A 13605-nucleotide genomic window follows, 5' to 3' on the forward strand; every position below is an offset into this window, starting at 1 on the left:
GATCCCACATGCCGCGGAGTGGCTGGGCCCGTGAGCCATGGCCGCTGAGCCTGCGCGTCCGGAGCCTGTGCTCCGCAATGGGAGAGGCCACAACAGTGAGAGGCCCGCGTACCGCAAAAAAAAAAAGAAAAAAAAAAAAAAAAAAGTTCATTTAGTTTTGGACTTCGACCTCTTGCTTTCTCTCCTTCTTCGTCTCATTCCCTCACCCCCACTTTATCTTTATTGAGTACATTTCTCTGTATAATCTCTGAACTCAAGTATATTTTATTGCTATCCCTGGATGCTGTACCCATAGACCTCATCTTTCTTTGGGAAGATGATTTATTCAATACAAATGCAAGAGAAATACAATGCCAATCTACCACAGTTTCTGACTTTTCTCAGAACACACAGCTTCCGTTTATAAGATGTGAAAGCAACAGATTTTTCCCACTACTCCCAATGGTCTTATGATTAGCTCCAGATTTTTTATTTTGGTTTTTCAGACCTTTAGAAAACAATGTAAGGAAAATTCTTATCCTTCTGTACACCTTATTTCAATTCCATTTGTACCCAGAAATACAGCCAGTCAAGGAAAATGGTTAATTTGTTATATACAGGACATAGTATTGTTGAGGTATTATAGTCTCTTTCTCTTTCTCCTGTAAGGCAGAAACAAACTGTGATGAGTATCACTATTTTTCTTATTTCCATAAAATTGATTTCAACAAATTTTCTCAGGTGAAAGAAACCCTCCAAGTTACATTTTTAAACATTTTGAGATAAGAACTAAGAAGGTAAACATGCTATTTCAAATCTTGCCCCAATTTGTTAATGCTGCAGATAGGAGTACTGTGTTTAACGTTCCAGGATCTCTGTACTATTTGATGCTTCAAACGTTTAATCTTTACGATCATCATCATTCAATTGGACGGAAACTTTGTGGTGTTTGGGTCAGTACCAGATCTTGTTTAGAGAATGCCATTCTCTGCCTTCTCTCAAGGAAACTTCGGCAGATAAAAATGACCTTTTGTAAAAAATTAATTAATTAATTAATTAATTGAAGTATAGTTGGCATACATTATTAGGTTAGTTTCAGGTGTACAACATAGTGATTCCACATTTAAATACATTATGAAATGATCACTGTGATAAGTTTAGTAACCATCTGTCACCATGCAAAATTATCATAGTATTATTAACTATATTCCTTACCCTGCATATTATATCCCTGTGACTTATAACTAAAAGTTTGCCATTCTTAATCCCCTTCACTTATTTCACCTAACCCTCCACTCCCCTCCCTTCTGGCAACTGCCAGTTTGCTCTCTGTAAGTCTGTTTCTGTTATGTTTGTTCATTTGCATTGTTTTTTAGATTCCCCATATAAGTGAAATCTCATAGCATTTGACTTTCTCTGACTTATTTCACTTAATCTAATACCCTCTAGGCCCATCCATATTGTCACAAATGGCAATAGTTTATTCTTTTATATGGTTGAGTAATATTTTATTATATATATAATGGAATATACACATATATATATATATATGAGACATCATTTTTATCCATTCATCTACCAGTGGACATTTAGGTTACTTCCATATCTTGGCTATTGTAAATAATGCTGCTATGAACATGGAGGTACAGATATATTTTCAGATTAGTAATTTTTTTTCTGGTAAATACCCAGAGGTAGAATTGCTAGCTTGTACGGTACTTCGATTTTTAATTTTTTGAGGAACCTCCCTAACTGTTTTATGTAGTGGCCAAACTCATTTACATTCCCACCAACAGTGTATAAGGGTTCCCTTTTCTCCACATCCTTCTTAACACTTATTTTTTGTGTTTTTGACGATGGCCATTCTGACAGGGGTGAGGTGATATCTCATTGCGGTTTTGATTTGCATTCCCCTGATGATTAGTGATGTTGAACATCTTTTCACGTGTCTGTTGGTAATTTGTATGTCTTCTTTGGAGAAATGTCTGTTCAGGTCTGATAAGAATTATCTTGATGTTCCTGTTTATCTTCCATTTCTGCTCCAATGATGTGCAAAACTCTGAAGGTTTAAGGGCCAGATGTCTCCAGTCTGGGGAGCAAAGTTCAAGGAAGTAGGACAAATTAAAAGAAGGAAGGGAAGTGCATTCATGCATGTAATACTGTTTCTCTTCCTGGTGAATATGAGTTCAAGAGAGCTCATAGGGGAATCTCATTACTTGTTCAAATGCCTACACACAGCATCAGTTGTCAAGCCCTAGTTTCCACCCCCCATAACCCAACCCTAATGGTCACACCCACAGGAATACAAGCTCTTATATCCGAGAGTTACAAACTGCAACGGACCCCTGGACCAGCTCCCCAGGAAACACTGGTCAGGAGATATCAGTGCAGCCCAGGCCAAAGTCACCCTTCCGTACAAGTTCAGAGCAGCATAAAGAAACACCTGCTAGGGCAGTATTTCTCCAGGGAGCTATTTCAGATTCCACATAAGAGTAACTGGTGGCCTTGGATAAATCATTCCTTTCATTTATGTGCTGAACAGGAGAAAACAAGTCAACAACTGATGCATGCAAAAGCATTTGGAGGTGATGGATGAAGACATTAGGGTGCATTTTGTCAATGGCATGCCATTAGAGAAAACCATTTCACAGAGTAAATTAAGAAAACAAACCAGCTACGTGACCCACTCGGAATTGCCACTGGCCAGACCTTTTTTTCTCCTCCAGGAATGAAGCTGCATGGGATTGACATTATCATTATCACTCAGACTCCCTTTCCTAGGGTAGCTGCCTGTGCTTGTCTGAGACTTATGCCCCCAGTAAGCACTTCCCCATAACGATGGTCACTCACATAACTGGAGAAACCTGTGTATCACAGACCCTGATTTTCTTTTATTGCTGTCTTGAATTATTAATTAAATCTCTTATTGCTATTTAACTTCATGTGTCAATATCTTGCTTTTTGGACCAAATTAGAAGGACTTTTCATGGCAAGAACTGGGTCTTACAAATGAAGCTTTCTAGTACATCACTAGGCTTACAGTGTTCGGTAAATATTTGTTGATTTCATCTGTGGTTAATTTCTACTATCTTTCTCATAGACCTGGCTATTTTCTGCCAAACACTGATTAATTTATTAAGAAAGCATTTCTTTGGACCGAAATGCTGGGAATGCAGAGACAGAAGACCTGGTCACTGACCTCAGGAAGCTCACAGGCAGACAAGCAGCAATCAGAACGTGGCACAGGTAGAAGTATGTGTGTGCATGGCAGGGGTGGCAGGTGAGGAGCTGTGACGGTATCAAGGGTGGGGGGGGGGTGTTCTGGGTGAGGATAAGGGAGCTCAGGGAAGGCTTCTAGGAAATATGAGTCCCTTTAAGGATTAAGTTGTTACCGAAGCATTATTGCCGATATGTGCGAGGGCATGTCGGTGAACCCAAGCATGGTGCATTTGGGTTCCGAGTCATTTGCTATTTCAGGAGCTCCTACTGAAAATCTCACCCTATGCCCAAGGTCAGCCGCTAAGGTCGGGGCAGAAACGGGCTATGAAACCACAGGCCCTTTCCCTGGGTAAGCGGGCTCTGAGAGCATTCGGATGCACCTCATGGTAACTGCGGCTTCATAAAAATCAAAGCTGATCGATGGGCGCAGGCTCTCCGCTTCGTGTGTTTAGTCTACCTGTGCTTTTAGTACCACTGTGGCCATGCTTCCTAATGGAAATGCATTTTTCTCTCTCACCATTACCCAGATATAGATGCTCTCAGATATGAAAGGCCTTTTACCTCAAGATTTTTGTCTTGTAAGGCATCCCTAATTCAGGAAGGAAACGAGGAGTCGAGAAGAACCTACCACAAATGTTTTGTCGGGTAGCTCAGAGAGAGAGAGAGACAGGAATTTAAAGAGCTTGATTTATGTACGGCTTGGGTCTGCAGCTCCTTTACCCTGACTCAGTTCAGTTCAAGGAATTCACTTTCACTTGGGAAGGGCTCTGACTAACAGAGAAAAATAAGCTAAATGTTTCTTTCTGCCTTTCTTTTTAAGAAAGTATGATGGGCAGCATAATAAAATCTTCCATTTTTTAATAATAGCTCACCAGGCCCAGGACCCTACTGATGTTATATCAACTCTGACGAATCCATTGTCAGGTAGGAAGTATCCCCATTACACAGGTGTGGAGCACGAGGCTGGGAGAAGTGAAGTAGCACATCCAAGGCTACCCAGATGGTAAATGGCATAGCTGAGATTTGAAAACAAGCATGACTGATGCCAAAGTTGGGGGCTCTTCTCAGCTCCCAATGTCTTCCAGACTAGACATGCATGTCAAAATGCGTGACAAAGAGCTGTCAAAGTTCAGAGGTGGCAAAGGCAGCAAGCATGTACCCATCTCTTTTGCAGGAGGAAGAACTAGCTGCCCGTCGGAGGAACTGGCTGCCCATCAGAGGAGGTGTACTGCTTGAAGTGAAAGGAAGTGAACCCTCATGGGAATCCTTGGAGGTCAGAGACTGAGTTTTTTTTCAACTAATCTGGTTTAATAAGCCCCATATAGGCAGCTTGTTCTCTCTGCTACAAAATCATATTATGTCTGGCAAACTGATCGCCCCATCTTCTATTATTCCTGAATGTCAAGCTGAAAAAGCAGTTCATGTTCAAAACTGAGAGTCCAAATGCCAATGTGGGGCTATCTCTTTGAATTGCTGTGTAACCATGGTGGTGCCACTGACCCTCTGAACTTCTTATAAGCTGCAGAGACTGACGCCATGGGCACCAGGGAGGAGGGAGGCTTCTCAGGGAGGCTTTTGAATCAGTGTGGTTTTCTCTTCCATGGCAAGGCAGGATAGGAGCAGAAAGGTAGAGGTGACATTTTGAAAAGGAAGGGAAAAGTAGCTTTAAACTTCTGGAAGGGTCATACTAGAGAGTGGACAGACATGCAGCAATCCTGTTACTTCACTACAAAGTAGGAGAAAAAACATTTTGTATTAAGAAGCTGACATCCAGAAGTGGACCTAGAGCTTTCTGTGAAACCACCCACTAAGACTGTCCAGTCCAGGAACCGTCCCCACATCCCATGACCTCCTGCCTCATGCCCAGCAGTGTTTCCAAATGCCTCAGCTCGTAGCCAAATTCTCAAAATTCACTTAATCTCTTAAGTCGCGTTGGTTTAATAATTAAACAAAAAGTACCTTGAAACTTTTAGGAAAGTGGGAATAGGGCATGGGAAGACACTGGAAAACCAAAATAATATGTGGTTGTTAACTCTGTCGAAGCAGCACATCCTTGCTGGATGAGGGTTGGGGGAGGGGGGCATTATTCAGGGCCCAGCAAGTGTTTCGTCTGCAATTGACAAATCCTCAATCCTCCCAGCTTCTGTTTCTCACTACTTAAGACCTGGGTCACAGTATTTATTTACTTAAGTGATGGAGATGAAGGCAGGCTTAATGCTGGCCACCTGTCAGAATAACAGTGACCTGCCTCTTAAGGGGATTTCAGCAACTGCTCAACATCTTTATAAGACAAAAGGGCCTGGGGAGAAAATGTAGAGGAAAAAAATTCACTAACTGAGCTTGAAAGAGATGGTGAGACGAAATGTAAAGACCCAAAGGGCAAGCGAGGCTGAGATCCATGGTTGCCGTTTAATGACACTTGAAAGAGTACAGACCCCTTCCTCTTCTGAGATTAGATGGGAGTTTGCAAACTATGATACCCAAACTGAAAAGTCAGTCTCCCTTATCTGCCTCTCGCAAATGCCCTTGGCGTCCTTCATATTCTTATAAAGAGAGATTTGTGAGTCTCCAAGGAATGCAAACAAACACACTTTCTCGGAAATAATGCTCTTGAGAGGGGAGACTTAACAACAGCTTCAACAACTGACTTACAACTTCAACTTACAACAACTTCATCATCATCATCACCCCCATTTTACAGGAAGGGTAAGTACCCAGCCAAAGGCATCAGTGCCAGTTCGAGATGGAGCCAGGACCTGGACAGGCACGCTGGCTCTAGGCTCTGTGCTCTTCTGCACCACGCTGTGCTGTGCTTCAAGCAGAGAGAATGGGCTTCGACTTGATGTGGTCATAAAGCCCCAGGCAGTGTGCTCCAGCAGGCCCCTAGGTGAGGGATAGGAAGGACCTCCAGGCCTGCATCAGTCTTCTATCAGCTCTTGGAGGGCGTCAACTTTTCTGCCCCAGAAGCAGGGTGATGAAAAGAGCATGGGCTATGGAGTCAGACAGACCTTCCATTTTCCTAGGGAAAGTTATCTAACTTTTGGAGCCTCGGTTTCCGATCTAAAAAGTGGGGCTTATGTGACCTTTCCCAGGATTTTGTGAGGATTAGAAACAAAATATGAGACCCACTCATTAGAGTCACTGGTGACAGAGGATAGAGAGTGCCTGGTGTCTACGAGCTATTTCCGATATTTCCTTGGGACAGTCATCCTGGCCCCCATGGAGGCAGTTCACACATATGGATTGGTGAACCTGGACCGGCCAAAGGAAGCTCTGTCTGAGCCAGTCCACCCCGTAGATTTAGCAGACTGGGTTGCTTCCTGCTCCCACACAATGGAAAGCAATTTTAGTAAGTGCTTAGCTTAATTAGTTTGTGTCCAGATGTGCTCTCAAGGGCTGTGCACACACACATGTCATCATGATCACCCACCTGTCTCTGGAAAGCCTGTTTTTCCAGAAGTCTGAGCCTAACTCCCTGTACAGTAACCAGATGAAATTTCCATCCAGTCAACTCTCAGTCCAGCTCCCTGCGAATGAGACTGAAGTCACGACCCTCTTCTGCTGATGTGTCAGGTCAAGGGAGTATGGTTCATCTCCCACGGCACATCTCAGCTACTACAGTCATGGACCACCTCCAGCTCTGGGTGGCCATCCAAGACACTTAATGAGTATTAAAAGTATGAGTCTGAGCTGGAATTCTGTCCTAGAACATTCTCTGTACTCTACTGGTACTGAAATCAAGAATTCTTTGCAGGAATGACACCAAAGGATGCACCATGCATAGGAAGGAAGGAAGATATGTCAGAAAGCAATCGAACAGACACTGGAATGAAAACTTCCAGGGGGATAGACTGCAGATTCAAGATCATGCTGCTTTTCTTCAATGGCTCTTCCAGAGAAAATAAAAAAGACATAACAGGGTTTTTTCCACCCCACCCTCTGCCACCTCCTGGCTGCCACAGCATTCTAGCTGGGGACATCATTAAAAAAACAGTGACGGGGAGATGATGACTGCTCCTAGGAACAAAAGGGAATGTGCAGGGGTTACTCCGTGACCCACTGGTTTACCCTCTCACTACCACACACACGTCCACAATAGCATCTTCAGCCTCCACTGCACGGTCCCTCTGTTCCTGTAGAAATAACTATGGCCAAAGATGAAATCTTCACTCTCTGAAATCTACAGCCAGATAGATGACAGCATGATGGAAGGAAAGAGTACACTGAGTGTCTTATCGATCTACCTGCCAGTCTGTGAATGGCGGGTAATAAAAATTTATTGAAAATTAGAAAAAAAATTGTCACTTATTCTGATTCTACTGAAAGGGAGTGCTGGTGTTGCATATGAATAAATCCCTCCTTCCCCAGCACGAAACTGAAACCGTCATCCTCCCAATCAGCCAACCCTCCAAACAGCACAGATTTAAAAATCTTGCAATTTTATTTGCATATAAAGGCCGCTAGATATAGAATATCACAATAAATTTAAAGAAACAACTGCTTTCCTAAATTTCATTAACAAGATAACATAAAATAGAATAAAGCTCAACAGCATTTACAATGGGAAAACAGAAATGACTATTAGCGACAATATTTTGTGCTAGCGCAGATTGCATCGACACACAGTGCAAAATGGGGGGTGGGGTAGGGAGAAGGAAGTAAGAAGACAATTCAGGGTATTTAAATATAAAGGACAACTAAGCCTTATTTTAGTCAGCTTCCGTTGCATCCATTTAAATCTATACACGCCTGCGACTGTACCTAGAAGTAACTCAAGCTCTTTAAGACCTTGAGTTCTGAGAAAATGTGTCAGCTCCTTCGGACTTCTGATGCCCTGCTTCAAGCACCCCTTTACAGTTGTACTGTCCTTGGCAATATTAAACTCCTAACTTAGTCATAATACACCAAAAATATTTATATATATAAACCCATATTGAAAAGGAGTCTGCACGCTCTTTTTTTCTTTTTTTTTTACTGCATGAAATACCTGCTCTTGACAGATTCCATTTCCATATTTTTAAAGCTAAAATAATTTAAAAGAAACAAACATACAATGAATCCTTGTATAACCACAATATGGATCTCACTAGCTAAGCCATCCTCTAAAAGAGGGCCGTTTTCTTCCCTCGACACAGCTTTCTTTATAGTGACAGTGTTGAAGAGAAGCCTTTTCCACACCTACTTTTGTTGAAAAGATTGTTCTAAATCCGGGCCACGTATGCAAAAAAGAAGCATTCCCAAGAAAAACAACAACAACAACAAAACATCAAAAAATAAAATACTTCAGACAATACTTTTAAACAGTTGTGCAAATCTGGGTGGTTTTTAAAACACTGCCTACCTGTTTCTTTTTTTTTGTCTTTTTTTTTTTTTTCCAGCTTAAAGCATATTAAAATAAGACTTTTGTCACCTTTTCAAAAGAAAGCTTGGCTGTCCTTTGGCGAACACTAACAATTTACAATGGCGTGGCCTTTGAGAAAACAGAAGTCATTTTACAAATTCACAATGCTCCTTTGATTCCAAATGGATGCCCCATTTAAAAAAAAAAAATAAAGAAGCACAACCTCTAGCATCATTTGTGTTCCAGCAATTTACAAAAAGAACTCACATGATCTGGAAATAAGGAAGAGAATCTAAGTTTATAATTAGAAAAATGGCAGTTTTTAGACCTTCCCTCACATTCCAATTGGGCATTTGGAGGTTCAGGAACCCTGTGGGTTTGGAAGGTCAAATATAATTGGAGGGTTGGTAGGTTGAAAGCTGACTGTACACGTTGAGGCATTGATGTACGTTGTGTAACCGTCGGTCATAATGCCGTAACCTGTGGAGATAGAGTGTCACACTTACTGTAAAATATACAAATGACAGTGACTCAATGCAGGGCCATCAGACAAGGAAAACAAAAAGTCTGCCAGTGGGCAGTGAGATGAAATTCAGTAGAGCATCCCCCAGATATTACAGCTTTCAGAAGCTGCCTCCCGATTTTATTTTCTTTAAAGGGAGAATCCTCTACTTCAAAGAAAAGTGATTCTTTTTTCTTTATTTCAACACTAGATTTGTTGGGGAGAGGCTGTGATTTCTTTACTAGTGAAAATAAAGAAAAAACAGCTTTTCCTCTTTTTAAAATATGATTTTCATTTCAAAGCCCTTGTGTTAACCATTGAGTTCCAGGGAAGAGAATGAGTGACATAAGAAACCCCTCAGGGGCAAACACATCCATCATCCAAACCTCAAATGGGCTTCAGGACAGGTGAGAAGGGAAAGAGTACTGCATTGGGAGTTGGGAGAGGTGAATGCTTAGCTTCCTTACCTATAAAATAAGCTCCAAACTACCTCAATGAAAGTTAACAATAAGTGACCTTATCTTACTTGAACTGCGTGGCTTTAATGCTGAGTTCCATTTCATTCAAAAGAATCAGGTAATCAAATGTCCAAGTGATCTGGACACCATAGGACACTGCTTCCTACGCTTACCTGGACACTGGATCAAGCAAAAACACTTCCCATAGGCAGTATATAAACCTCTTGTGACCTATTGGAAGAAAGCTAAGAAAGTTTCTCTGGGTCTTTGGTACATATATTCCTTTTATAAGTTTTAACATGTTGAAATTTCTAGCAGGTTTGCAAATTTGCACATTTCCCTGGATACCTTATTTTGTCTTACAGCCTCCGTAATTAAGTTTGTAATTCTATGTTGGTATCAGGCTCTTACGGCACAGAAAAATACGTCTGTGAAAAAAGAAAATTATCAGGACTTATAGAAATAACTGATAAGATTTTTTTTCTTCCATTTGCTAAAATTTCTCCAAGTAAGCCTGTGGAGAGCTTAATGAGGGTCAATGGAAAAATTTCTTAAGAAAGGAAAAGAAGCATTTCAAATGTGCACTGTTTAGTTCTGGGGTCATAAAGTCTTGTTATCTCTCTCCATCAAGAGGTTGGTATTTGCCCTCTCTCTGCCCTCTTCAGCTGTCTTAAGAGAATAAAAGCAAGACAAAGTTTATTTGAATATGATCTCCTCTCTTTTAAGCAAGTTTATTATTTTGGGACTTCAGTGGAATTCCCCAACTGTCTGGCTAGTTTAAAGCTAATTAATGATTTAAAAAAAAAAAAAGATGAAATGCAAACTTATAGGCACGATGCAGGAATTCAAACCTGATAACTGCTCCCCAGAAATGCTATTTAGACACCATCTCCCATCCTATTCCCTCCCCCCAGCCTGTATCATGCCTTAGAGAAGTGCCCTCCTTTTCAGGGAGTATGGCATAAAGTCAGGGCAGGATGATATCCACTCTTGGGGAGCCGCCCCCCGCTGCCACTGCTTTCCATCCACTCAGCTCATGCCTGACCTGGAGCAAGATGGACTTTCTCTGGCCTCTGTAGGATGATTTTCAATATGCTGTTTATTACCTGCCTAGCCAGGAAGCCACTGGATTGAGGGCTTTGAAAAGCAAACTTTACTTTTTGCTGTGTCAGGCCTAAACTCCTCACCTGTTGCAGGTTCATAAATAACTCCAGAGAACAGCCGTAAGCAGGGGCTGGAGTGAATATGGAGGCTGCCTACATACATGCACCCACTGCACACAAATATCTGTAACCAAGAGAGGCCGGTACGGCCAGAAAACCTGAGGCCTGCTGAAAGAGGCCTCGGCTATGTCCCAAGGCCCAGTTACCCCTGGTTTGAAAAAGTCTGGAGAGACAAAACTAGAGTCCTGAAGGTTCCCGTGAGGCTTTCCGGTTCTGTGAACTTGATTCTAGATTACTTGGGAAAGCAGAAAACAGCAACTGGACCAGTTCCCACCTAGGGGAGATTTCATTATGCTGTTTAACCTCAGCCCGAGCTTATAGCACTGATGATTTCTGAGAAGTCTGAAATGGTTTTCTGAGATTAGTAAGGAAATGTCTTCCTGCAAACGTGTGGGTTCTGTCACTTCGGTTCTGTATCTTTCATTGCACATCCAAAGTTATTTTTTAGACAAAGTCTTGGCTTCCTGGGTCTTTGCGTGCATTCCATATAAAACACAATATTTAGGTAGAAGAAGACATAGAAGTTATTTAGTCTAAAATCCAGGCCATCTCTTCTGATGCTCTTAAAGAGAAAATCTGTCCTTTATTCCCTTAGGGCTTCTCCACAAGCAGTGGTTATCACACATTCTTCACTGGAGCCCTGAGAGTCCAGAAATTGTCTGGGGTTAGTTAGTGCTGAGTTTTCCAAAAGGTGGTTTCTTACTCTCCACTCTGCTTAAAAGAGGGCAGCTCCAGGGCTTCCCTGGTGGCGCAGTGGTTGAGAGTCCGCCTGCCGATACAAGGGACACGGGTTTGTGCCCCGGTCCGGGAGGATCCCATGTGCCGCGGAGTGGCTGGCCTCATGAGCCGTGGCTGCTGAGCCTGCGCGTCCGGAGCCTGTGCTCCGCAATGGGAGAGGCCACATCAGTGAGAGGCCCGTGTACCACAAAAAAAAAAAAAAAATTGGTGTTCAAAAAAATATTATATGAAGGAACGGAGCCTGTGCCCCGCAACGGGAGAGGCCACGACAGTGAAAGGCCCGCCAACCGCAAAAAAAAAAAAAAAAAAAAAGCAGCTCCACACAAAACACTTCTCAGCTTTATATATGTTTCTCCTAAGATTTCATCTCATGAAAGGGTTCCACTGGGAAAAAGAGTTTGGAAACCACCATGCCAATTACTCCTGGTGTAACTAAGGTCCCCACTGTGAATGAGATCACGGACAATGACCCAACATGCTGTGAACTCCTTTCTCCCGGTCTTACCTTCATGGATTCCACCAAACACATGGAGTTTGGGCCGGACTCGCCTCTGGACTGTGTTTAAAAGCTCCACGCAGCCCACTCTCTGAAGCTCCTTTGGAACCCAGTCTCGAAAACCTAAGAGTAAAATGCAATCAATACTATTAATTTTCTGTCTCCAGGTAAGGTTTCATTTAGACTTTCAGGAAGCCATAACTCACAGGAGGTTTATTACATGATCTGTAATCCTAGCCTCTCCATTAACGCTCACAATGGCTTTTAAGGAACTTTTCACTCATCACTTTGTCTTCTTTAGATTCTTGAATTTTTTTTTTTTTTGGTTTCCCTTTTTTTTTTTCTTCCTGTTAATTAACATGTTTTTTCTGTGAGGGATTTGATTTATTCAGCCCTGGGTTTTAACTCTTCATGGGCCCAATGACATTTATTCCCTGTAATCCCATAAGCTCTCTTTTTCTCTCAATTCAGTTACTGTCTCTTTTTTTTTTTTTTTAATTGTATTTCTCTTATAGCAGTCTACTTCAAAATGGTTCAAAGAAGAAGGGCTAGCAAGGGCTTCCTGTAAACTGGCCACAAGATACCTTGCTCTCTTTATTTTCTTTTTATTTTTTAAATTTTTGGCTGAGCCATGTGGCATGCGGGATCTTACTTCCTCGACCAGGACTCGAACCCACACCCCCTGCAGTGGAAGCGTGGAGTCTTAACCACTGTGCCGCCAGTGAAGTCCCATCTTATTCTCTTTAGACACATCAACTCTTAACCCTTGGTTCCTGATGACCCAAGCTTGGGAATGCCAAGTTCCTCCTCTAGTCTCCTCTTTAACAATAGTGCAACCACGGTGACCCTGTGGTGGCATGTAGCAAGCTGGGGCTGATTGACTACCTTTATGCAAAAGCCACTTAGTTCTAAGTCTAATGCAAAAAAATCCATAAAAACTGACATCAATTAGAGCAAAAGTCAGCTATCTGAATGATTATGGCCCGGAATGGAATCCAATCACCTCATTGGGATGGGGTATAAAGAAAGCAGATAGGACAAAAGGCTAAATCATAATCAGTGGGAACCTATTCCATAGCTCCATTAGTTGATTTCTACTATTCAGAAATGATCAGGCAGAAACGGACAGGCCAGCGTATTCCACTTTGTTTGGCAAACGGTAAAAATGAAGGTTTAGCATCTCTGTAAAGACGTGTTGGCTGGTGAGTGGCCAGAAAATATGGGAAAAACACCAGATACAAGTAGGGGCCCTATAAAAATCCAACCAGGGATTTCAAAACTTTGTTAATTAGAGGGAAAAGTCTCTAATCCACAGTGATTGGCATATTCCCTCATGGATGTGTTTTTCTTGAAGAGGGAAAACATCTCATTTCACATGCAATCACCTAAGAAAGTGTCTTGCTCGTACCTTAATAGTGAAGTCCCAGGTGCCATGGCTCCCTTAGCAGGAGAGAATTCAAGGCCAATCCCCACGCCTACCCCCTACCTCCTAGTCCAGAATGTTCACAAGAGTCCCAATAACTACACTGATTAAGGCTCAACATTACCTTATGAAAACTTTGCCTGACATTTTATTTTGGAACTCCCTGATGTAGATCTTACTCTGCTATATGCACAGCCCCTCTCTGGATTACTCCATCTTTACTACA

General features: G+C 42.1%; 1 protein-coding gene across 1 annotated transcript in view; it reads right to left on the bottom strand.

Annotated features, from left to right (window-relative positions):
* Nucleotides 1-8773: 8773 nt before the first annotated feature.
* The window catches only part of MPPED2 (metallophosphoesterase domain containing 2), a 177531-nt gene continuing 172699 nt past the window's right edge, over nt 8774-13605 (bottom strand). The window contains exons 6-7 of the mRNA XM_024118515.3: nt 11966-12079; nt 8774-9019 (exon numbers count right to left, since the gene is read on the bottom strand). Coding sequence (XP_023974283.1) covers nt 8901-9019; nt 11966-12079 — 233 coding nt within the window. The 3' untranslated portion in view covers nt 8774-8900. The remainder of the gene's footprint in view (nt 9020-11965; nt 12080-13605) is intronic.

This window comes from Physeter macrocephalus, chromosome 16 (genome assembly GCF_002837175.3).
Source record: "Physeter macrocephalus isolate SW-GA chromosome 16, ASM283717v5, whole genome shotgun sequence".
Classification (NCBI taxonomy): Eukaryota; Metazoa; Chordata; class Mammalia; order Artiodactyla; family Physeteridae; genus Physeter; species Physeter macrocephalus.